Source organism: Acartia tonsa, chromosome 7 (assembly GCF_053477335.1).
Source record: "Acartia tonsa isolate MP-2025a chromosome 7, ASM5347733v1, whole genome shotgun sequence".
NCBI classification, from domain to species: domain Eukaryota; kingdom Metazoa; phylum Arthropoda; class Copepoda; order Calanoida; family Acartiidae; genus Acartia; species Acartia tonsa.
The window spans coordinates 29183708-29210199 of NC_137266.1; the positions used below are offsets into that span (position 1 = coordinate 29183708).

Consider the following 26492-nt stretch of genomic DNA (forward strand, 5'->3'; position numbering starts at 1 on the left):
GAAAAACCAAAGCAATAAAACTTATTATTGTAAAATATATAAATTATAAAACTGAGAACTGTTTTGTTATAATTGCCTAATCATGTGTTATTTTATAAAATAAAAATATTAATGATATACATTTCTATTTTATCATAAGTTACGGTTATACCCCGAGCCTATAACATATAAAGGACTCTGTATTTGAAGACAGGAAAGGGTAAAAAAAAGCCTTAAATCGGCCCAAGACTTAAATTAAAAATAGAATAGCATTAAACCACCACAGGACCTATGTAAGGCTTTCCTAAAATGTAGAACTCAATCAGTTTAGCAGCAGATGGTCTAAAATTGATCGGACGACGTTGGCCTGATAAAAAACTGGTACTGTCAACTGCTTTGAAAGAATGTTCTGTTATTGGGTTTCTGTCATAAATGCATTTATAGGACAAAACAATGAATTTTAGTTACAGTATCTGTTATCTATTAATCGGAGGGGGGGGGGGGGGGCGGGCATTTTTTCTTAGGGCTATAACTCTGGGAATGGTACGCTCCCCCAAAATATTTATGTACCTTCCCAGGACCTGTGAGAAGCTATCCTGTAAGGTAAACTAAATCTATTCAGCGGTTACAGAGATCTTTTGGTACACACAGACAGATAGACACACACACACACACAGACATAGATCCTGTTAATTAACTTTTAACACTTTACAATTAAGAATTATCTCCTCTAAAGCAACGATTAATGAATATAACTTAATTGAAATTTTCTTTTGCTTTAGAAAGGCAAACGAACATCCAAATACTTAGGTTTTTTTGTAATCTAGACATTTCTTTATCTTACTTTCAATTTTGTATTTCAAAATATGTTTATTGTTTATGAAATGTTGTATTTAAAAATTGGTTAAAATGTGATAATGATTATATATATATCTTCATATATTTATTTAGAGCAGCTACTCTAAAACTAATTATCTATTGAGTAGCAAATAGAAGGACCAATACGGAGCTCAAAGCTGCCATGCTTGCACCAACCTTCTCCACGCCTAAAATTATATAATACAATATAATATACATTTATCTCAGGGATCTAAAGGGATAAGACAATGTCCGATATATTGAAATACATCCCCAAGTACACAAACTTACTACTTCTGTAGATTACAATTAGTGGTTGAAACGTTTGGACACTCAATTTAATGAACCAACCAATAAAAAATTCTATAAAAGAACCCAAAGTTTTTAAGTCAACGAATAAGAAACCTTTTTTATAAAACTTTGGGGTCTAGTGTATTAAACAGTCCAATGTATCCTCCCTCCCTGCATTTATCTACTTCCTGAAGGAACATTAAAGATCTTTGCCAATGAAAAATTGAAGTTTTTAAATCAAAGAATAATTATTTCAAATTATACCTGAACTTCTAGGAGCACATCTACCCTTGGCAATATTGGACAGGGGACTTTTATTTCCAGCTTCATCTGTAGCGAGCATACCAAAACTGTATGTTGTTCCATGCTAAAGTTAAATAAATATTTAAATGTCGTCTTACACAAACCTTTGATTAGGAAATAAAAAAATTCTGTTTTATCATAAATTTGAACCATTTGTTAGGTTAGCAAGGTTATATTTAATCTCAATCAACTAAGGTATCGCTAAGATCTCGTTAATTACTTGGCTATTATGTTCTCATTTTCATAGGAGCCTCTTAAGTAAGTAATGGACAAGTTTGTATTTTATTTTGGTCCATATACATAAAAACTAAGATCTAATGTGGTGGGGGCTAGAGGCAAAGGTTAGAAAAAAGAGATAAAAAAATGTAATCAAAGAAATTTAGAACCATATTAAATTATTATTTTCATTACAGGTAAAGTGAAAAATTTGTCAGGGATCAAGTCAAAGCTTTACAGAAAAGCACTTAGTATTGTGACAACCAATTAAGTGAAAATTACCTGAAACAAAGCAGGGTTGAGTTCCAGAATAACTTCCTTGGCACCATGTCTGGGAGTCAACTTGAGGGTGTCATCACCAACTATGTCACTATCAGTCAGTTCAGGGATAGAAACATCAGCAAAGTTATCCTGAATATTACATAAAATATCTTAGTATTTTTAGTTACAAAGCTACCCTATAAGCTTTCATGTCCTTCTGTGGTTCTATCTGTTGTGTTGCTTTATAGTAAACTGAAAGTGTGACCATTCAAATAAAAGGAGGTATAGTTCAATTCTATATAGCTTTGCTACTATTGATCATAATCAAATTGTTTTAAACAGTCAACAGTTTTGTAAATAAATTGGATTATTCTTTTTTTATTTAGCAAAATCTATGGTTTCAATTGCAAAAACTTACCTGAGTCATGTTATTAGAATACATAGAGTACTTGATGGTGTACTTTTGTACAGGTTTGAAAGAGTCAAAATCATCTCCAGGAGAGGTGAAGGTCAACTGGGGCACTCCACACATGTTTGTTACCTACAATTATTATGTCTGTGAAAATTTTTGCATTGTTTGGTATTACTAATAAGCATGATTACATTGTCCAAATTTATACTGCATATGCTTTTGATCAATTCGAATTTTAGCAAAAAATGACTTTCTCATCCTTATACTAAAGTAACAGAATGTCTGTTTGTCTGTGTGATTGTCTGTGTGTTTGTACCAAAGGATCTCGATAACCGCTGATCTGATCGGGTTCTCCTTAACAGGGTAGCTTCTCATAGGTCCCGGGAAGGTTTGTAACTATTTTGGGGGAGGGTACCACCACCCTCCTAAGATAAATTGCCCCTAGAAAAAAATTACCCTTCCCAAAAAACATAAACCAATTATTTCTCTAATTAGATATTTGAAATAAAAAAAGCATTCAAAGTTCCACTAGAGGCCTCTAGGGGCGTATCCGCTAGTTTTTCATAAAGAATAGAAAACTGAAATTTAGAGTGAAAATTTCCATGATGAATAGTCATGTATTTATTAACTAAATTGTTAGTACATTTATTTGATTTTTCATTATTAATAGAATACCTTAAGATCAGTAACTCTGGAGGGGGGATAGATATCTCCATCAGGTACCTCTCCTTCTTTAGCCTGGAAGGATCCACCACCTGATTGTCTGTGTAAATTTCATGTTAATGCATTGTTAATATTTGACATAAGAAGGTTCAGGTTAATAATTTGTTTCCTTTTTTTACCTCCCAAAGACGTTGACAGTATTAGTAGATAATCACCTATGCCTTGTTTTAGAATCTTTGACTCTAAAGTCCCATCTATGGTTTGTAATAAGTTGAATCTGTCTGCTACCTTTGCTCTGACTATCAATGTTGAAATTAAGATGTAGAATTAAGGAGTCAGTATAGTTTTGTCCAGACTTAAACCTGACACTTCCCTAGATTTAATTTATTTTCATTTAGAATTACCTGGTAAAAGTACCAGACTTTGATGTCTTTGAGTTGGGATGAAGAGCATTACTTCCACAGCATACTGGTGCCCCTGGCTTTTCAGGTAGAGCTCTAAAATATAAGAAATTACTTTTGGCCTAAAATTATTTGATTTAGTTTTATTGGTTCTGGTGGAATATCTAATAGTTGAAAGCCAACTATCGTAACAACCATTTTTAAATACAACCTTTATTCTAGAACAAATAGTAATTGTTTTATTGATATTAAGCAAGCTAACAATTAATTTTATACCTGCTAGCAATAAAACCTTCATTGATAAGAGTTTCCTCATTTCCAACCACTTGGCATTTCACAGTGTACCGTCCACTTCCTATGTCAAACGGTAAATATCAGTATTATATATTTGTAACTGTCTATTGGAATCAAATGAAAATAGTCTACCTGCATATTCAGTGAAGTATTTAGAGTAGATTCCATCATTTTTAACAACATCAGCACCTGTTTTATATATATGATTTAATACATGTTTAAAAGTCATAAATTTATAGACATTTTAATCAGTTCAATTCTTTGATACCAACAACTAAGGTTTACCTGATCCATTATCCAACAGTTCCATTTCTATCGCAGGACTTGTTTCATTATCAAGTGGTCTGGTGATGTAAGCTTGTACCATTGCTCCCATAACAGGCATATTTCCCTTCGTCACCTCAGCCATAACAGATACTTTCATAACTGTGTTACCTTCAATATCTTCTTCTCCCTGATTGAACCAACATGTTGTCTGAATAGGATCATCTCCAGTCTCTCTTGATCTGCTAGTAACAATAACTGAAATTGAATCAAACCATTCCTCAGTTGTGATTACAAATCTCCAGTTGCCAATGTTAGCTGTTCCATTGAACTGAAAGAGTAAAGTTCCCAGATTTCCTTGTGTGCACATGAAATTTACATGCAAAGGTTCATCCTGGCCAGGAGTAAATATTTTGATATCAATGCCCTCTTCACAGTTTTGATTTCCATTCTTTACTTCCAGTCTGAATGTCATGTTATTTCCAATAGAGGAGTCAACATCAAAGGTTCCATTAATGGTCTGATTTGATGACCAAGATTGCTGAAAGATTACAATATCAGTGTTATTCATAGTTTCAGCTGCTTGAGAAGTGGTGGATCCAACAAGTGCATCACTGAACTCACCTGGTCCACTCTCATCATCTATGAAATAGGTTTTACCACCAGTTGCAACAGCAAGACTCTCAATTTCAGGATCTGCATCATCTCCCATAGCAATTGTAATCAATCTGATTTTGTTGCTTATTAGCATTGATTTAGCTTCTTCATAATTTGTACCACAATGGCCCTTGCTTTGAACACCATCTGTCAGAAGTATGATTGAGTTTCCTTCTTGGTCATTCAACAAGCCAGGTGATTTAGCAGCCTGGAACAAAGCATCGGTTATACAGGTTCCAGAGATGACTTTCAAGTTATTAATCTTTTCAATAATTTCCTCTCTAGATTGATCATCAACAACAGTCATGTTAAAGCCATCTTTAGGTACAGGATATGAAGAGAAAGGAAGGGCACCTAGTTTAATTCCATCACTAACATCAAACATTACCCAACGCTTAGCAGCATCCTTCATGGCACTAAGTCTGTCAATACCTGTGGTCATTGAAATACTGACATCCATAACTAGCACATAGGACATCTCTTGCTCCTCACCACCAACTATGATAAATTGGGGCTCAGGGTTGGTAATGGTGTTGTCAGGAGGGTTGGCACCATCCTTAAAGTCATCACTGTCTTCTATAACACTCCATGTGCTCTTGCCATTACAGTACAAGTTTTGTTTTGTAGGTAGTTCAGGATTGTGGTAAAAAGAATCTAAAATGCAAAACATGTCAATATCAATTATTGTTGCTATATCGAGAATTTTATAAAATAAAACTTACTTTCATCATCATCACAGAAGTTAACATTAGTTGAGAGATAAGGCAAAGCCATAAGAGATGAGGTTAGGCTAGAATCCTGTGTTGCATAAAACATGCAGTTGGCATTGGGTAGACCTGATCCATCAGAAGACAAAGCACAAGCTGCACCAGTCTCAATATCCTACACGTATCACAAATATAACAGTTGGATGATTATTTCCAATCACATGCCAAACAACATGGCTTAGATTGAGATTTATTAAGACAAGGACGTCCAAGCTTTTTTTGGGTGGGGAGGTTAATCTTTATATCACAGAGGCAAGGACTTCCAAGCTTTTCTTATTTGGAGGGGAAAGTGATAATCACACCTTACCCCCCCCCCCCCCCCATTGGACGTTACTGTATTAAGAATTTAATTGATTGAATTGCTATTAAAATATATTACTTTTGATAAACTTAAAAAATAATCTAGCTTAGAGCAGATTTAAATTATGTTTTGAATTTAAATATTTAAATTTTTTAATAGTGAACTAAATTTGAAGCTTTACCTGTTCATAACCTTTAATTTCTCCATTAACACAGAAGTTTGGTCTTGTGACTGTAACCTGTCCCTCAGCAGTCCACTGATCTCTCTGGTAGAACATGGGGAACTTGTCATCACCTGGATATCCATGCTCCTCAAAGACACCCCAACGCAACTTTGCAAACTCATGGATCAAGGTTTTCCCCCTAAAATTTATATAGCCATTATTAGTAGCGAAGCTACTCTATAATTCACAATGTCCGTCCGTAATTAATGAATTGGGGGAAACGTGAATTTCTCGGCTCCTATAAAAGATAGAGAGCTGAAATTTTTTGACAACATTCCCATCATTAAGGAGCACAATTAACTATAAACATCAATGGCGGTCGGACTGCCTTTTAGCAGGTTTAAGGCTATTTTATATTTTTCAAATTTTTCCCATATCTTTGGTGTTTATGGTCCGATTTTCAAATTTTTGTTTAGTTAAAGATATTATTAATGACTGTCAACCACAGCCACCTGAGACCTGGATGAGTCATTTTTGACTATGCCAGAGAAAAAAAGATACCATATTCTTCATGTAAAGTGACAAAACCCTGAGATGTACTGATAGACATGGATGTAGAATAGATTTGCGGATCAGGGAAGAAAACGAAGTGTTTCATGTTTTGTCGTATTTTTACAGTAGCTTTTCTCCTATTTCTAGCCCCTGTGGGAGGCTCTAACCCTGCGGGGCAATCATTACCATTAACATAACCAATCAAGAGCTACTGTGAAAATATGATTAAACCCACTATTTAGTTTTTTTTCTTCATCCAGATTTGCTACTAAGATAATTGTTCTTACTTGTCTCCATAGATGAGACCATCCTTGACGTATTCTGGAGTTAGATGGGTGTAAGAGCCAGGAACTCCACAATCTGGGGTCTGCAATAAACTGGATTAGACAAGCTTTATACACACTTTTTAATCCTTATGAATAAGAAACAGGATATCTATGTGCTGTGTGTGTGTCTGTAGCTAAAGATCTCACTAACCATTTAACTAATATTGTTCTCCTTTACATTGAAGCTTTGTGTAGGTCATTTAAATATTTATAACTATTTTTTGGGAGGGTAACTCCAACCTCATAAGGAAAAAGTATCCCACTTTAAAAAATATTTTTTCCCTTCCTTTTAAAACTAAAAGGAAATCTGCAGAAATCAAAGCTTCTACTTAACAAATATGACAACTAAGAGACACCGTAGATGCCCAGTTGTCTAAAGAATATTTACTTTTAATTACTAAAACCTCCATAATAAAATCATATAATAGCAATTTATACCTGTTTTGTGTAAGGACTGTCTCCATAAGCACTGTTTGCTCTGTCAATTCTAAATATTATGAATATTGAATATAAAATTCAAATCAAAAGAAAAGAAAAAAAATTATTTGAAATTAATTTTTTTCGTAAAAACTCAATTAAAAAACTTTACATACATTTACAAAACATTCTATTGCATTATTTAAATTCTTTGAATGCGCGAAAGAATAAAGTCGTCTTCCATGGTTAGCATCCAAAATATTATTCTTACAATAGTATTTGATTATTTATTTCATTTAATTTCATTAAAGATGATTGAAATTGAAAGCAGATCTTTTGTCTAATTTAGTAGAATAATTAGAAAAACTGATTAATAACCACTGGATTAGAACCGGTTCTTAGCCTTTCTAAAACTTATGTATTATATCATATTATAGCCAATTTTCTACGAATATTGAGTGAAAACTAAAAATATTAATATCAGTTTTGTTAACAAAACTGGTTTTAATCTTGTAATTTTTCATTTTTCTATCCGTGGAAAGCTGGGTATACAATACGATGCGATAAATAACTTTTCCTATTGAAAATTTCTATCCTTGTTTTTACCTGAATTCAGCATCTTGAAATGTTTCACCAGACAAGGTTCCATTAGTTTCATACCTCCAGGTTTTTGGCAACAGGATTTTTACAGTTCTAAATTCATATTATGTAATTTATTGTCTTTTTGACTTCCTCAAAACGTTTGATTTTGCGTTAATAATCGTTATACTTAATGAGGAGGGAACATGAACTGTACATAATACCCTAAGTTTTAAATAACTATCATTTTATTTGTTGGCTCAAAACTTTATTTACAATGATTGGTTAGTTCCAACCGACAGTTTCAAAACTATTAAATCAATAATTTAAACTACAGAAGGGAAATTCTGTTTATCATCATTAGGGGTGCACATCAATTTTATTGATTTCTTGACTAGGACGAATTTTGAATTTCTTCTATATTGTCCAATTAAAAAGATTCGCTTTTCCTGATGTAGTCAACCTTGTTATTAAATAAAATACCTTAGATATGCTCTTTTTCTGGTGGCAATGTACAAATATCTGCTCATATCATTCATCATACTCTAAAATTTAACATTTCAGTGACGAAGCTATTATATACCTTTAGTCTGTCTGTTTGTCTATTTATATATCTCTGCTAGTGGTTTGTTAATAGTCGCGATTCTTCAAAAAATATCTTTTATACTACATATAAATGTAGTATATGTATTTACAAGATAGGTACTCCAATATTTAAAGATGTTTTTATCTAATTCATCGTTTTTTATTTAGATTGAATCTAAAAATACAAAATTGTTAATATAAAATTATGAAACGTGGGTGTTATTTTTTGTAGAGAACATTTTGTTCAATAAATTAATTATTATTAATTTTATTATGTAAGCGAATTGCATTTTTCCCTATTTATCTAAGATTAGATTTTTTTTATTAAAGCACTATATATGGAGTCCTTCTAATAAAATGTCCTAGCTATGCTTTATAGTTCTTAAGGGATTTTTTTTATAAAATTGAAAAAAATGTCTCAATATTTAATGACATTAACGAACTTTTTTCCTTACATATTTAATTGTTTTAACTTTAAAACAAATTTCAACTATTTCCATCGAAAAAACGCGGCTAAATTAGTGGTTGAAATGTTTGGACACTCAATTTAATTAACCAACCAAAAATTCAGTAAAAGTCCTCAAAGTTGTTATGCCAACGCATTAGAAAACGTTATTATGACACTTTGGGGACTAGTGTAATAAATAGCGCAATGTCCCCTTTTTCACTGATTACTAGCTAAGAGCTGGAGCGAAAGGCACACATGGAGCTGTACGACTCCGGCCCCAAATCGATGCATTAATTTTCCCATTTAAATGAACACAATGTCCTTATCCCCAAACATGTCAAATGTTGAGGGAAAAGTGTGTACCTGGATGCTGTCGAGCATACTGTCATCCTGTGATAACAATATTACACACATGTTCTTCTTTTAGAGATTATCAACAATTTTATTATTTTGTAATTAAAGAACCTCTACCCAATTGCTTAAATACTATTCTTAAAAACTAACAAAGTCTTAGTTTAAAGATTTTTGAAGTGTCTATTTTTGAAATTTTATAATTCAGAAATTCAATTTATTAGTAGACAATTAAATAAAAGGTTTAGCGTGGTCAGGCATACCTGTATGAAATGTAGTAAGTTTTATTGTTTGTTTGCCTTTAAGATCTCGCTAACTTCTAAAACGAAGTAGTTTTCTATTTTAGGAAAGGTTCTGGGACGGCTTTAGGCTATTTATTTTTAATTTAAAGTCTTGATTTTAGTTTAGTATTCTGTACTGATGTAGAGATGTACGGACTTAAGGACGTACGTCGTACATACCCTAATTATATAAAAGCTTCGCTTATAAAAGTTATATATGTGTGTTATATTCCTGTGGAACATCTGGAGATATGGCCACAACAAAATCCTCGTATCCATTGTCCTTGATGGTGGCACGTCCAGGGATTACAGGCACATGGCACAGTAACAACAGACAACCTGCAATATTTAGAATTTTGTACAGTGTTTCCAGTATCGCTTCAAACACGATTAATATCCTTTGGATTTGAACCGGGTCTCAGCCATAATGAAAAATATTTATAGCATCGTATCATATCCAGTTTTCTATGAATGTAAAAACATACAACCATAAGATTAAAACCATTTTTGTTAGCTCGTGCCTTCGGCATCTCGGGGCTAAAAAATGTTTTTTTTTTGCCTATAATTGTACATTTTGAAGTCAGCGGAAAGCTGTTTAAAATACGATGCGATAAATAACCATTCAACCTGTCTAAATATTGACTTGGTAGAAATTACACCCCCTTTCTGCACTCTTTTGACTCTTATAGTGATTAATTAATTGTTATTTGCGCAATAGAAAAATAGAATAGATAGAAAGCTACTTACTAAATTGGTTCCATTATATATTGCTATGTTTAAAGAAACAAAAATCAAAAGAAATTTTTTAACAGGTACACAAAATACATTGTAAAAATTATTAAAAAGTAAATTTAGAGTAATTGAAAATTAATTTGAGTACAACAAGAACAATTAGAATATTTTTAAAGGGACTGTGAACGTAAATTTTTCTCATCTTAATATCAAATCTTAACATTATCTCATTCATAATATCTCACAGATAGAGCAAAACGCGCTTTTGTTTGCTTAAAAAACGGCTTTTTCCAACGATTTTTATAAGGTACAGGGAAAGGAAGAAATTTTCCGTATTATATAAAATGTCCATTAAATTGATTTTTTCTCCCATTATAGCTAAAATTAAACTTTTTCACATAGTTCTAGATTTTTCCTAACAGTTAAGCTGACTTTTAACATAATCCTTGCTTTAAACCAATGTATAGTTACTTAGAAATTGATAAAATAAGCAATATTTTTTATTGAAAACCAAATACAATAACAAAGCCAGAAACAGGTTTTTTATTATTATCCAATTAACTTTAGATGGCCCATCTCTCACCCACCTTTAATTACAAATTTGTAAATAATAAAGACGCAATATTTCTTTATAAACAGTCTGATAAAAGTGGGTTATTTATTGTCCAACACAATAAAAAAGGATATTATTATTTTAAATAACCTATGAGATTCAACCCTTTGTAGACAGTGAGGTATTTTTTTGTCAATAATACGAATTTAAAATATGTCTTATCTTACCTAATTACTACGTTATAAAAAAACTAATTGGCAATTTTATAGCATAAAATAAATCCTTAACAGTAAGTAAATTGTTTCAACTATATATGACAAGTTAAATATCCCTACAAACATTATAAAGAATCAAAAACGTTCAGATTTTCCCTGTTTTTTCCTTTTTCCCTCTCAAAATACCATAAAATCAAGGCATTATTCCTGGATATTTTTGTTAATAGGACGTTTTTGGTTGATCAGTGTAGTGAAATGTGCTTAGTAAATGTTAAGATTTGATAATCAGATGAGAAATTTTTACGTTCACACTCCCTTTAAATTAATAATTCTTTTGTTTTTACAGACAAGTAAGATTATGGTAGAGAGCAGTAACACTTTTAAAATTTTGATTGATAGACAGACAGGGGCGTCCAAGTTTTTTTTTTTGGGGGGGGTAAAATTTTTTTAAGGGGGGAGTAATTCGGTTTTTGGGGGGGTAAAATGGCGCGCGAAGCGCGCTGCGAATTTTTTTTACCCCCCCAAATTTTTACCACGGGGGTAAAATTTGCTTTGGGGGGGGGGGGGGGGGGTAATTACCCCCTCTGAAATCTGTTGGCAGGGGTAACATTTCTTTACCCCCGGGGTAAAATATTTTTTGGGGGGTGATTTAAATTTTATTAAAAATTTAGTATTAAAAATGCGCGCGAAGCGTGCAAAATTTTTTTTTGTTAGAGATTTTTTATTTTTGGGGGGGTATTTACCCCCCCAAAATTATTTGGGGGGGGGGGGGGTAAATACCCCCTTCAAAAAGGCAAAATTATTTTTGTGAAAAATCATCCAAAAGCCCATTAAAAATCTACAAAAATTAAACAAAATCATATGTTAATAATCCTTTTAAGATTTTATTTAGTTTTTGTAAATTTTTTATGCGATTTTGGAGGATTTTTCACAAAAATAATTTTGCCTCACCAGCGAGTAGCCAGCCTAACCTTCTTTAACCCATTAGTGCCGAACCGGGTTTTAAAACCCGGTTCCAGAAAATGTAAAAAAACCCGGTTTCCGGCTTCATAATTGCATCATTCTCAGTATGAATCCCCCCTTTACTACCCTGGCTTTCATTTCCACCTGGAGCAGGCAGTTTTGCTTACTTCTGTTTGCCGGTATAGATCAACAAAGTTTGAAAATCATGAAAATTCAAAATACCCCATCTAACTTTTTTGTTTTTATAGTAAAGTCGCTGATTTTTTTCGTTAAATCTAAAGTTTATTGACAAGTACATCTATTTGTGAATTCGTTTTATTTAAATTATTATTTTTTATATGATTTTTTTATCGTTTTTTTACGCCCTATATAGGCCCGGTTCGGCATTTCCATTTGGAGTCTGAAATTTTTATTACCCGGTTTCACTAATAGATCTTTTTTGACAACAACAACAAAACAGGGTTTTTTTACCCGAAATCGCTGGCTAAACACAAAATTTGAAATAAATCGCTTCCTATTATACTTGTAGCTCTATAGATTACATGAGGTTGTGTAGTTTTTAATTACGGATCGTATCAAAGTTCTAAAAAGTGTTCATCTCACTTTTGGCGTTCAAAAATTACATTTTTCGATTTTTGGTCAAAATAACCGGGTTTTTACAGGAAAACCGGGTTTTAACGCTGGGGGAAAGCACCAAAAACGGGTAATAATGCCTGGTTGGTATTTATGGCCGAGCCGAACCGGGTTTTTTTGCAACTTTCCTGTGCACGACACTAGAGCAAAACAAAAAAATACGAATTCCATTTTGACCATTATAAAGCTTCCCTGAAACTTTCACCTCAATCGGCCCATAAAAGTGGCGCTCGGCACTAATGGGTTAAAGAATCCACCTCTTTTTGAAGCTTTCAAATTTAAGACAAAATTTTTGGGAAATTAAGTCTGATTCCGCAAAGCTTTCCACTAAGAAAATATACTGTTTACAGCGGACTTTTATCTATGTATGAAATAAAAAAAAACATGCGTTCGTAACAAAATGTGTACACAATTCTAACCAATGAGATTAAATGTATGTACCGATATAAACTAAGAAAATATACTGTTTACAGCTGACTTTTATCTATGTATGAAATAAAAAAAACATGCGTTCGTAACAAAATGTGTACACAATTTTAACCAATGAGATTAAATGTATGTATCGATGCGGTTCTCCTATTGGCTCAATCAGACATTACCTATCTTTCTTAGTACCTTTATTAGATTCATAGATATGTAGATAGGGATAGAAAGTTAGAGAACCAGATATACTGAAAAAAGAAAAAGATTGCGAGAAAGAGAGATAGAAAATGAATTTATTGCATCGTATTATGGACAGCTAACAAAAGTGTTGTTAATTTTATGATTTTTATTTTGATATACGTGGAAAATTGTTTGTAATACATGACTTTTCAGTCTGGCTGAGAACCAGTTCTAATCCAGCGGGTATAAATCAGTTTCGAAGCCATACTGGAAAGAAAGATTTAGTGAATTAAGTAGTTTAATAAAGTTATTCGCATTACATATGGACAGACAGACATAGTCACATATTAAGTATCCTCTCTGATAACAATAATAAATCTTAATTTTTGTACCTTTTAGTAGTAAATATTAAAATTATTAGGATGAATAAATACATTAGCGCAGTTAATCAATATATAAACACAGCATTACTTTAATGAATAAAATTTAAAATTTCTACTATATAATAGGCTTCTTTCGAGATCACTTCTTCTTTTTTTGTATGCGTCACAATTCACACAAAAGGATTTTAAATTCTGTTCCAAAAAGTTAAAAAATAAAGGGGTTCAAGACTAAACAAGATAGCCTTGGATAGCCTAAGTGGACGGGATACTCCATGAGATCTAATTTTATGTATTTGAACCCAAAACTTGCTTAAAGATGTGCTTGAATATATAGTCAAAAACCCTTCAGACCATTTTTAGTAAGTTAGACAAAGCAAAAAACTACTTATAAATCTTATAACAAATCCTTCCGTCCTTCAGTTTGTTAGCTACGCAAAAGGGTAAACAAAACTTGATAAGCTTGTAAAAGTTTTTAAGAAACAGACATTTGAATTACCAATAAAGAAAATTTTCTTGTAAATTACTTTTTAACAGGTTTTTTTAATCTTCAACTATTCATACTTTCAAATATCAAAGCTTGAACTCCTTGAGTTTTACACAAAGGTTTCCGCATTCATTTATCCTCTTCAGTTTTGATAGAGAGGTACAACTTATAGAAGAAATAAGAATTAAAACATTAAATATTTGGCGACGCTTATAAAAATTTATGGAAGAGAAACATGAAAACAGATGTACAAATAGTCTGAAATTGCGAATTGTAAAGCAGATTCTCAGTGTTTAAATGTTATGAGTTATAGAGCAATGCCGATAGATCGACTGATCAAGTAATTTATGCTCAACAAAATTTGAACCCAAAAATTTTATCTCGCAGTTGAAGAGAAAAAGAAGTATTTTGTGCATCACAGAAAAACCGACAGACCAAGTGAGATATAGTGTAGATGCTTAAGATCTTATGCTGAATGGTCATAACCAAAACTAGCTCAGCTTTTAATCTATTTTCACCCTAAAGATTTATAACTAAATACTATTTTAAAAAAAAATCTAAATATTATGTAAACATAAAAGGAAAAATAAAAAACCTTAAATCAAAAATAAATTATCAAAACAAATCATCAACTACATAAAATTGTTAATCTATCTTTTAACTTTATTGTAATCTCCGACAAACCAAATGAGTATTTTATCAAACTAGGATTTTAGTACAAATAATCAAAGCTAAAGTACAGCTTAATGAAAGGTATGAATAGTTATGTAGCAAAGCTACTCTATATTCAGTCAGAAACACTATGGAGGAAATGTAATTTTCTTGTCTGCTATTTGATATATTTTGGTGACGTATCCTTTAACAGGAGCATCTAGTATATCATTAAATTACCTTGTGATACAAAAAAAATATTTCGTGATATCATACTAAATTATAACATATTTTCTTTCTTTATATTTTTTTACTAGCGGCTTCGCCCCATAGCCTCTAGGGACTTGGGCCCCAAGAGGTTTTTGAGGGATGGTAGTCCACCCCACTATTTTAATTTTAGTTTAAAATTTTTTTTTTGGGGGGGTATTTTTCATTTTTTAGGGGGGTTGGGGGTGTCCCATCCCCCCAAAAAATAGTTATAAACCTTCCCGGGACCTATGAAAAGCTACTCTGTAAAGGAGAACCTGATCAGTTCAGCGGTTAGCGAAATCCTTCGCTACAAACAAACAGACAGACAGACGTCGTTCTACTTTGTATTATAGATGGCCAATGAACATCTGCTCTATAACCCATTCGTCTGTTTGACCATCCATTATTTCTTTGTACTTCGGTACTAATGTATTTTTACAACCTTACTTGATCTATTTAGAGGTAGGCAATTTAAAATCTTTAAAGAGTAAGTACCCTTGGAGAATATTACTCCTTCCCAAATTGTTTGTTTTCTCATCTAGATGCTAGGAGCGCAGGCACTATAGAAAAAAATCAAAGACTTACCAACCAACCCAAGCATAATGTTCTTCATCTTACTGACCAGACCTTAGGCCAGTTTCTCACTAACAAAGCTATATTTGCACTTTATTAACATTTAATCATATCCAAATTTTGGTGTGTCATCAGTTCTGACTAATTATCAACAATGTATTTGTATTTGCAACAGTTGCAAATGTTGATTTTGTCAAAATGTTTAGATATGAAAATGATTTTTTATTATCTACAAAATTAAAAAATAATATGATACCTTAAATTTTAAAATAAACACTTTCAAAATATATATTAAACATTTTTACAATAGATTCGAAATATTAAAACAGCCAAAAATTAATATTTTATTTTTTTTATGTTGATATTGAAACAATTTAATTATCAAAACTTGTAATTATATAATAAATAGCTTTTAATTACCAACTCACAAGTATTTAAATATGTATTTTTATAGAGGGAGATTTGAAATCTGCATCAAATTTTAAGGATTTTTTTTTTATAAAATTCGTTTTTTGTATAATTATTAATCTAAAAGCGGATATACAATTTAAGTTCATAAATTTTGACCAATAGGATAGGTGGATTGGAAACTACCTGCACTCTAATTGGTTGAATGATGTGCGACACTTAAGCTTCTCCAATCAGAGCGAAGACAATCTTAACAATCCTCAGATACTTATGATAAATTGTTCATTTAATGTAGTCGTTGGAGCTTTTAATATATGGTGATATTCTGATTTTAGCAAGGGGCGTTTCATTCATATTTTCACAGTAGCTTTTGATAGGTTATTTTTGATCAGGTTAAGTTAGGTAAGTGTCCCGCAGAGTTAGGGCCCCTTGCAGGGGCTAGAAATAGAAGAAAAGCTACTGTGAAAATACGACGAAACGCCACTTAGGATGCGATGTCACGAACGGGACTGTATCCGATTTTTTTATGCGGGAATGATAGTATATCTGAATCCTTTTCTTATCATTATTTATTACTCGGTCAATTTAACAAAAAAAGAAGTTTTTTATTGCTTCCTATTTAAAGATTTTTACTTTTTAATTTATAAGAAGGCGTGAAGTTTTTGTTAATTTTGAACTTTGTTTGCTGCTTGTGTTTTGGATGATTAATTTGATTCTGCTTGAATAAAAGCACACTCAAAATCATAAGAATTAGCAACAATAAGCATAGTTGCATTAGTTTTAACCTCCAAATTCCAAGACAGATAAAATGTAGATCCATTGTCTTATCCCTAAATACTCCCATCTAATTATTATTCTCCAAAATTTATGCAAAAGCTAAATGTTTAGAATCTCCTTGGGATTAAATAAGATAAAATAGTTTTAAGATATTTAAATTTAAATATATTTTTAGATTTGGTTAAACCTACTAGTCATTTTTAAAATATCCCTTACAGTTAATAATAAGAATGTTAAAAGAAAGAAATCCATGGTAAAATCTCTAGGGAAATTTTTCGTGCTTTCCCTCGAACCTCTCATAATTTTGAAATAGTTATTTCTCGCATCGTATTATAAACGGCTTTCTGCGGATATGGTTTTAATCTTATGATTGTACATTTTTATATTTGTAGAAAGCTGGATATAATACGATGCTAGACATAGTTTTTTCGTATGGATGAGAACCGGTTCCTATCCACCGGATTCGAATGAATACGAGAAATAAATTTAAAATAATTGTATTTTGGTAAAGTAAAAAATGAATGGAAAAGGGACACCCCCTTTAAAGTTCTCGAGTGAAACCTATTATAATTATATGCAAAGCATTGAAGGGAAACGCAAATTTTTATGATTTATATTTGGGGATAAGACAATGGAGGATAAATAGAGGTGTATTTAAATGAAAAATATTATTTCTGTACATTAGAATTTAAAATTATTTTGTACAGAAAGAAATGTTTATTTATAATTATTACCATGTCCTAGAATGTGAGAAGGTAAAAAGGATCTGGTCTAAATAACTCCGGGTCAAGTGCAGTTCACGAGGAAATGTTCCTGGTAACGATTATCTCAGAAAAAATCTATAAACTTTCAAAGCTTCTCCAAACGGTGGAAAGTATTGATTATGCTCGCACAAAATTTTAATCGACTAAAGAACAACCTGTGCGAATATGGATCTGAAACGAACGTATAAAGCAATACAATTTTGATGTTATTTTAAGGTTAAGGTAAGAAAAGGTTATAAAAGCCCCGCATGGAAAGTATTTAGGAACAATGCTCTGTAAGGATAGGGCCTCTAAAATTAAACAAATTAGGTTGGGTTCATTGGTTCAAAAATAGGCTTTAGTGAAAGAACAAATAGTTATTTCTCGCATCGTATTATAAACAGCTTTCCGAGAATGTACAATTATATGATCAAAACCAGTTTTTTAGCCCCGAGGTGCCGAAGGCACGGGCTTGTTTTAATCTTATGATTGTATATTTTCATATTCGTAGAAAGCTGGATATAATACGATGCTAGACATAGTTTTTTCGTATGGATGAGAACCGGTTCCTTTCCACCGGATTCGAATGAATACGAGAAAACTGTTTTATCTTATTTAATCCCAAGGAGATTCTAAACATTTTGAGAAAAACTTTTCGTCATATTTGCTTCCTGATCCGGTAATTCAAAAGTGAAACAAGTTGAAGTTCAATCTTTTCTGTGAAAAGATTTGTAAAGGATTAGGAACAAAGCAATTTCTATTTGTTTTTCATACTTATTACAAATTATTTTATTATTGCTACAAGCGAAGCTAATTTAAAACTATTTTCTCGTATTTATTCGAATCCGGTAGATAGGAACCGGAACCTAGGGGCTAAAAAACTGGTTTTAATCTTATAATTGTACATTCTATATCCGCGGAAAGCCGTTTATAATACGATGCGAGAAATAACTATTCCCGTCCGTCCGGTTAGCTCTTTTCATTAATTTAGACATGTTAGAATTGTCCTATTTATTTTAAACTTTGAAAAATGATTCCTTTAACAGTTAGGTACAATTTATAAGCGTTGCAATTTTATAATTCATACGTCTATTAAAACATGCTAAACTTTTCGTATGATTTGATTATCCTATTCATCTAATTTTTGGAATAATGATTCCTAGGACAACAAGGTACAATATATTATAAAGACAAACTATAATAAAATCCTAAAATTGAAAGTAGGTCCTTTTACTGTATCCTGTATTAAAGCAATTGATGTACAATTTTGTTTAGACTTCCAAATAAATTTTCTTCTTATTAAGTAAAAGTTCATTAAAATGTACTTTTAACTAGGATTAAAGGTAATAAGTTTATAGAGTAGAAAAGCTTAATGAGTCAGGGAGTAAGGGAGGGGACAATGGGCAATTAATTCAATTTAAGAGTTTTTGAAGAAAGGCCATGAAAACCAGAATAATCCCGAAAATATGGTGGAAATTTTAAAGTGATTGTTGATTAAATCTAGAAAACCATAAACTAAGAAAAAAGTTCCAAGAAAAAAAGCAATTATTTGAAAATAAGATTACCAGTATTACAGACTGACATAACCATTCTGTAATTAATTACTAGAAATATCTCCCTGGATCTCTTCAGAAGACAGGGAAAGAGAAAAGAGATTTGGGGGCAAGTGATGTGAACACGAAAAAAAGGGGCAGGCAGGCGTGTAGCTGGATGGGCAAGTATATGACCCGCACGCCTTCCTGCCCCTTTTTATCCTGTTTATTTCCCCCACCTCCCTTCTCCATTTCCCTTTCTTGTCTACTTTTTAAAAGGAGGTGGGGATGAAGGAAGTGAAATATAGTATGGGAGGGGGGCCGTGTATTTATATTTGAACTACTCTCTGTCTGCAAAACTATATATATTCAAAACTAACATAGCGAGTAACGGCATTTCTTGCGCAAGTCCCCAAACTCAGTCAGAAACTGCTAAATTCTTGCACATTCCCTTTAAGCCAGTCCCCAAAGTCTGAGACTCCTAAAGATTAAATATTCGATCCATTGTCCCCTCCCTTACTCCCTGTTAATGAGTTAATTTTAATAAGAAAAGATAAAACTATGTCGCAAGTATTATTTATTACTTACTTGGTGTGCCATATCTTCCGCATATTATAACATCCCCGTTCATAATTTATAGAAACAACAAAAAATGCAGGGATATAGAGGGATAAACAATTACCGATAAATTGATGTACATCCCTCATGATGACACACAAAATTGTGAAAGCCAACTAAAAAATTGTTTTAAAACTTTGGGGACTCGTGTAAAAAATAGCCCATTGTTCCCTCTCTCTCTGTATATAATAATTAAGAGTTGGGTCAAAGCTGTTTGAAAAAAAAACTGCGGTTATTGATTATTTAGTATTGCAATACATATGCGGTAATTAATAGACACCATAATTTATTACCTTATTAATTTAAACGGTGTTATGCAATATTTTTTTTATTACTTTATTAGTTAAAACAGGATGATACAAATATGGTTGCTTTCCCTCAAATTGCATTGTGAGTACAGGAACCCGCGCATTATGTTTTAGATAAATTGAAAATAAGGGTTGTTATTATCATAATACTTAACCCTGCAGAGCCTATTTCAGCGGTCACCTAAACCCTAAGTGGCAACCCTGTATCCAATAAAACTAAAAAAACTAATGTACACAAAACTTCTCCATGCTTATTTTTAATTTATTTCAAATTTTTTTTTTTTTTTGGGGGGGGATTCTGTGCTTATTTTTGCACTTTGAGGGAAACCACCAAAATATCTATGAAGGGTTACTTCCTTTGTACTTCTCTTAAAAGAAAAACATTTTAGCGGCTTGGTTAGCGGCGCAGCTGAAAAAGTTGATGTATGCAGCTTTCACTGATTACAGGTCTACAGTTTCTCAACCTTAAGGGCTAGGGACGAAGCTACTAGCAAGTAAAGCAGGAAATCAAAAATATCTCTAGCAAGCACTAATAAAAGCTGCAAAAAATAAGACAATTCTACATTATAATGTATTTATCTAGATTTAGGAAATATTATTTGGACAAAAAGAGCATTATATTATAAACAAAGCTTAAGCACTATTTTCCGCTTTATCTAACATTTACACTTTTTGGGTATATTCGATCTCTCTCTCTTTCTCTCTCTCTCTCTCCCTCCCCCTCTCTCTCTCTCTCTCTCTCTATCTCTCTCTCTCTATTCCTTTCCTTCTCTCTTTCTCTCTCTCTCTACTTTTCTCTCGTAGAATCTCTCAATGTTGAAGAGTTAAGAGAGAAAACCCTTCGAGAACCATTCTCTATACCTCCTTCCTCTCTCTCTCTCTCTCTTTCTTTATTTCTCTGTCTCTGTATTTTGTAAAAGAATAATCGGACAGTTGGTTTAATATCTAGCCAGTGAAGGGCACACAAAATTTTAAATAATGATTAAATGAAATAGTTATTATTTTTATTTATAGAATGGTAATATTTTAATATCTCTGGGGGGTTTTTACTTTTAATTGTAATCTAAGTTTTATAAATTTTTTTTTGTTGTTAATTTTTAAAAAAAAATTAAGTTAAATTTGTGCATGTTTTAATATATAATATTTTTTTTTATATAATATATGTATGAATATTGCATTTATTAATTACTTTTAAAAATATTTTAAGTTTAGATTTTCTAACAACTATTTCTGAAAATATGAAACACATAGCAATTGTTAATTCAAAGCAAAAACACGTTATAATCAAAATGAGATACTGAAATTTCCATTTTTTGGAAGCTTTATTACTAATCTGATATGGTTCTGCAGTATAGTTCTTGAAGTATGGCTTTCAAACCGTATAAAATCCACTGGTTTAGTACTGGTTAATGAAAAAATCATATATCGTATCGTAATACCATTTTTCACGAATAATGAAATAAAATTAGAATATCAATTTGGGTATGTTGGTCTCGAAAGCTGTCTATAAAACGATGCGATAAATAATTATTCTCGGCCAGCGAAAAGGTTATATGAATAAGGTACCTTTAGATGTACTACTATTGACAATTGATATAGGATATATTTATTTGGTAATATTTAATTTCATTTTAGCTTTCTAGTATGAACCTCATTTATTGAACGGTTCCTTGATTCAGCAGGAGGGAATGGAATTGGGTGAAAGTGGTGGTATGGGGGATATCATTTTAGCCAGCTGCGAGCATCACTTTATCAGGGTACATGAAAATCTGGTGCAACATCCAAGTAATAATAAGTCGATGCCCTTGACCATGATTTCATAAGTTTCTAATTGTTGGATGGTATATGGCTTTACTGGGAAGAATATTAAGTTGTTAAAGTGCAGTACCTACTTTACTTAGAAATAGTCATAAGTATATTTACATTTTAATAAATTTTGTTAAATTTGTTAAATAAAGTGGACGTTTAGACTTTCTGGCAATGGTACCTCATTGTTACAGGAGTCCTTACAATTGCCACTATAATTTTTATACTCTTATTTACTTCAATTCAAAATTGAACTTCTAAATTTATGTATAACATGATTGCTTCATTTAAAATTTTCAATTTAATTTTTTTAATGAGAATTTTATTTATGCTTTGAAGCACTTTTTTTATAAAGTTTTTGCAGTTATTGTACTTTAAGTTATTTAGAAAAATGAATTTCATAAAAAAAAACATTTTTAATACATATAATGATATAAGAGCTAATTTATTTGTTACTTTATCTATGTAATAAAGTGTTAATATTAGGTGAAATATTTTCTTTCTTCAATAGGTTTGTTCCTTCAAAAACTACATTAAAGGATTCATTAAGTACCTTAAAAGAATGACAGATACCTGGTGGTCATAGATTGTACGCAAGTTAAAAAATGTCCAAGAAAAAAATCTCTAAAAGTTTTATTTTACTTGACTTTAAAAATCAGTTTTAATTGTATAATATCCTATTGTACAAATGAGTAAGTTGTTATTTTGTCTAAAATAACTGTTTAATCTATTGAGAGACCTTTTTCAGTGATGCTTCACATAGGTCTCAGGATGATTTTAGCTATTAAAAAAAAAGTTAAAGACTTTGGGTAGTTATCCCCTCACAGAGCATCTAGATGCTAAAACTCTAGAAATATAAATATGTGTTGTACAAATTGGGACCCAGAATTTGTATGTCATCCATTTAAGGATTCATTGAATGCCTTTCGAGAAAATAAATAATTGGTGTAGTAAGTGCATAAAAAGTATAAAAGTTATTATCGCATCGTATTTTAGACAGCTACGGGCCAACAAAACTGGTTATGGGCTAAAAAAAACCGGTATTAATATTATGATTTTTATTTTAGTATTCGTGGAAAATTGTGTGTAATACCATGCTTTATATGATTTTCAGTGTAGCCTAGAACCAGGTTTAATCACGCGGATATAAATCATTTTCAAAGCCATTTTGGAAAAAGCTTTCTCCATATTGTAGTTGGATAAAAAACTTGTTTAAGTTGAATTAAATGATTTTAAAAGACCATTATTTCATATTCAGTAAAATAATTTAATATTTTAACTATGAATACAAAGAGAATTTCTTTCTTGATTGAGAACTTTGGAGGACGCACCAACGGACCCAACCTAAATGTGGAGAAACTTCGGTTTTTAAAAACGTATTTGCCAAAGATAAATAACTCATTTTTATCTTAATTGCTAAAAATAAATATTAACAGTGTTAAAATGTGATTATTCATTATTTGCTAAAAGATTAAAAACTCTTAGCATGAGAACAGTACACAAAGAAATCCTAATAATAAAGTAACAGGATGTCTGTATGTCTGTTTGTTTGTACCAAAGGATATCGCTAACCACTGAACCGATATGGTTCTCGTTTACTGGGTAGCTACGCATGTGTCCTTGGAAAGTTAATAGGTTTTTGGGGGGAGGGTACCACCAAACCAACCTCCCAAGAAAAATTATAAGGCATATAATGTGAATCAATGAACATATATAAATAAAATAAAACTAAGTTAACGCATATATGTACATACAGACATTATTACTAATAGAGTAGAGCCGGTACTAAAAATATTTTTTATAAAATGTTACTTTAAACTAAAATCGCCGTGGTTTAAGGTTTTTAGTAATCTATTTTCCGCCACAACACATCAATAGGATATTAATATAAATATTTTACAATATTTAATATGTAAATATGATAAATAAATAGATGATGTAAGACATTGTTTGTTAAGGATTTTAGGGCATTGAGTGTTCTCAATTCAGGATGTAGTAACAAAAACGGTCGGCAAGATACTACGATACACGATGGACATACAGACAGACGTAATTACCAACAGTATAGTAAAGCTTCGCTCCTATGAAATCAAATCACAAACAAAGTGTTATGATTATGGAGAAAGGGGACATTTGACTAGTCCCCAAAGTTTTATAATAACATTTTCTTATTTGTTGGCTTTACAACTTTGGGGACTTTTAATGAAATTTGTTGGTTGTTTCATTAAGCTGAGTGTCCGACCGTTTAACCACTAACTACAGAAAGGGTAATTTTGTGTATCCTCATTGGGAATGTACATCAATTTATGAGCCATTGTCTTATCCCTTTGATCCCTGTGTTATGATGGTTTTAAATAATGGGCAAATAAATTTACTCACTTAAATTAGATACATAATCAGATTCATTCTATAATTAGGTTAGGTTAAACATAGTCTTGTCTTCCCGTCCTGGCTATATTTGGGGAGTGTGGCTAATCTACAAGGTGGTTTGTCCCGCTACAATTACTAAAACCTTCCTAATACCTGATAGGGGAGTCAACCAATTAATTGAAATAAACCATTATTCATATTTTTGCAACCCATGTATTGGCATTTTAGTATTGGTATTCATAGTTTGATTTCGACACTCAAGATAAATTGCCTTTTCAGAAGCCAAGCTACTCTGTAGTTTACTTTGTCTTTGTGTTCATCCGTCAATCTGTAAGTCAGTCTGAAGTGATTTTTTTTGCAAATCACCTATCTTTGGACTGAATATCTGAGGTGGATTCTTAAGAAAATTTGCCCCACTAATCGCTTAGTGGGGCAAAATTGTTTTCGTGAAAAATCCACCAAAATTACATTAAAAATCTACAAAAATTAAACAAAATCATATGTTAATAACCCTTCTATGATTTTGTTTAATTTTTGTAAATTTTTAATGTAATTTTGGTGGATTTTTCACGAAAACAATTTTGCCTCAATAAGCGATTAGTGGGGTAATTTTTTTAAAGAATCCACCTATGATGAATAACTCACTTTGTTCCATGATTTTTTTGTGCTCCGCTATTTATGGATGTTGCCTTGCCATCCTTGTTTATCGTTTGAGATAGATGTTTAATTTTACAGTGCTGGATCTTTAAATCATTTTAGTGGTGAGCCAGATCGGGGTGAGCCGAATTTAAGCCAAACAGCGCGGCATATCATAAAATTCTGTGCTCTCATTGGTGGAAAGTTGGCTCACCCCGATCTGGCTCACCACTAAAATGATTTAAAGATCCAGCTCAGCTCTTGAGAGTTGTACACTTTTAAATTGTTGAAGGGAGAATTTTAAAAATACTCGAAGGAATTATTCTATTCACACAATTAAAAATCTAAAAAAGAAATTATTTTTGTTTTGAAATAATACAGGAATCAAATATAATTGTTTCTCAGAAAGAAATTTTTGCATATTTGCAAAAAATAAGATTGTTTACTAACCAAATTTTGAATATTTTCAATTTTTGTTTTCAGTAAGTACACTCAATACTAGAAAAACATTTTTTGGAGATTCTCAATTGTGCTAAATTCTTTTTAAAAAAGGTTCTAAAGCAGTATTTTAGCAATAGTATATGTCTGTCTAGATGTTTATATAATTTCATATGTTATGTTTAAGATTTTTTAACGGTTTCCCGCCAATAAATTGAATACAAATAGGAGGAAGGGTGGTTTAGGCCCCATAGAACTACCCCTCCCCTCCTTTTTAATTACAATTCATTTAGAAAACAAGGACGACAACGTATTTAAAGTGATTTTAAACTAAAATTGAGGAAACTAAAATAGGAGCACTGTATGCAGTAATTGGGAACATTACAGGGATGTAAGGGGATAAGACAATGGAATATAAATTATAATAGTTAACAAAATTACCTTTTTTGTAAATTAAAAATTATTTTCTGAAAGTTTGAACACTGCATTTTAGAAACAACTACGATTTTAGATAAGAATATTTGAGGCAGTATAATATTTGTGTACTAGCATAATTTCCAGTCCAATGTCTCCTCCCTCCCTGAGAACATTTAAATTGTAATAGACTAAAGACAGATAGGTTTGAACATTTAAATTGTGTTCTAGATGGATATATTAATAAAATTTGTATTATTGTTGATAGATAAATAACTGATAGGAAATATTTGAATTGTAATTAATTAACAGATAGATTGACAATATTTGAATTGCAAAACAGAATTGTTTGTAACAATTATATTGCAATAGAGAGGCGAATAGATAGATATTAGTGTAAAATAACTGTATATCCCTATTCCAAGGACATTGTGCAGTCTCTTAATTGTGTCTTTGAAAATCAACCAATAGTGTCGGGAATATTAACACAGCTAAGCAGCAGAAAACAATTTGCAATCAGACGAAAATTGTCCTCGAAAAAGGGAGTTATCTATATACATATATACAATTGATCTGTTATATAGATAAATTGCCATTATTTGAATTGAAATAGACAGATAGATAGGTTGGCATCTTTTGAATTTTAATAAGTAGAACGATAGAAAGGTTGGCAACATTTGAATTGTAATAGATAGATAGATAGGTGGGCTACATTTGAATTGTAATAGATTGATAGATAGAGGTGGACAACATTTGAATTTTAATAAATAGATAGATAGAAAGGTTGGCAATATTTGAAATGTAATAGATAGATAGATGGATTGATAACATTTGAATTGAAATAGAGAAGACAGATAGATAGATTGGCATCTTTTGAATTTTAATAAGTAGAACGATCGAAAGGTTGGCAACATTTGAATTGTAATAGATCGATAGATAGGTGGGCAACATTTGAATTGTAATAGATAGATAAATAAGTGGGCAACATTTGAATTGTAATAGATAGATAGATAGGTTGGCAACATTTGAATTGT

At 31.6% G+C, this 26492-nt stretch overlaps 1 protein-coding gene across 1 annotated transcript; it reads right to left on the reverse strand.

Moving 5' to 3' along the window:
• Positions 1-911: 911 nt before the first annotated feature.
• On the reverse strand, positions 912-15546 carry LOC145325225 (calcium-activated chloride channel regulator 1-like). The gene is made up of 18 exons (XM_080168141.1): positions 15421-15546; positions 9600-9708; positions 9101-9125; positions 8188-8249; positions 7732-7818; positions 7147-7195; positions 6670-6749; positions 5849-6029; positions 5322-5481; positions 3964-5253; positions 3811-3867; positions 3661-3739; positions 3388-3480; positions 2996-3083; positions 2327-2449; positions 1930-2058; positions 1393-1495; positions 912-1025 (listed from the first exon to the last, which is right to left on the reverse strand). Exons 1-18 carry the CDS (start codon positions 15446-15448, stop codon positions 955-957), a joined length of 2814 nt encoding a protein of 937 aa, XP_080024267.1. The 5' UTR covers positions 15449-15546; the 3' UTR covers positions 912-954.
• Between the last annotated feature and the right edge of the window lie 10946 nt (positions 15547-26492).

Bases quoted from the DNA above. Each gene is read 5' to 3' on its own strand.
- LOC145325225 (XM_080168141.1), bottom strand. From the start codon at position 15,448: ATGAAGAACATTATGCTTGGGTTGGTTG. The intron at 9,709-15,420 runs GTAAGTCTTTGA...TAAATATTGCAG, and splicing joins CATTATGCTTGGGTTGGTTG to GTTGTCTGTTGTTACTGTGC. The intron at 7,819-8,187 runs GTATTTTATTTA...ATATGAATTTAG, and splicing joins AGAAAAAGAGCATATCTAAG to AACTGTAAAAATCCTGTTGC.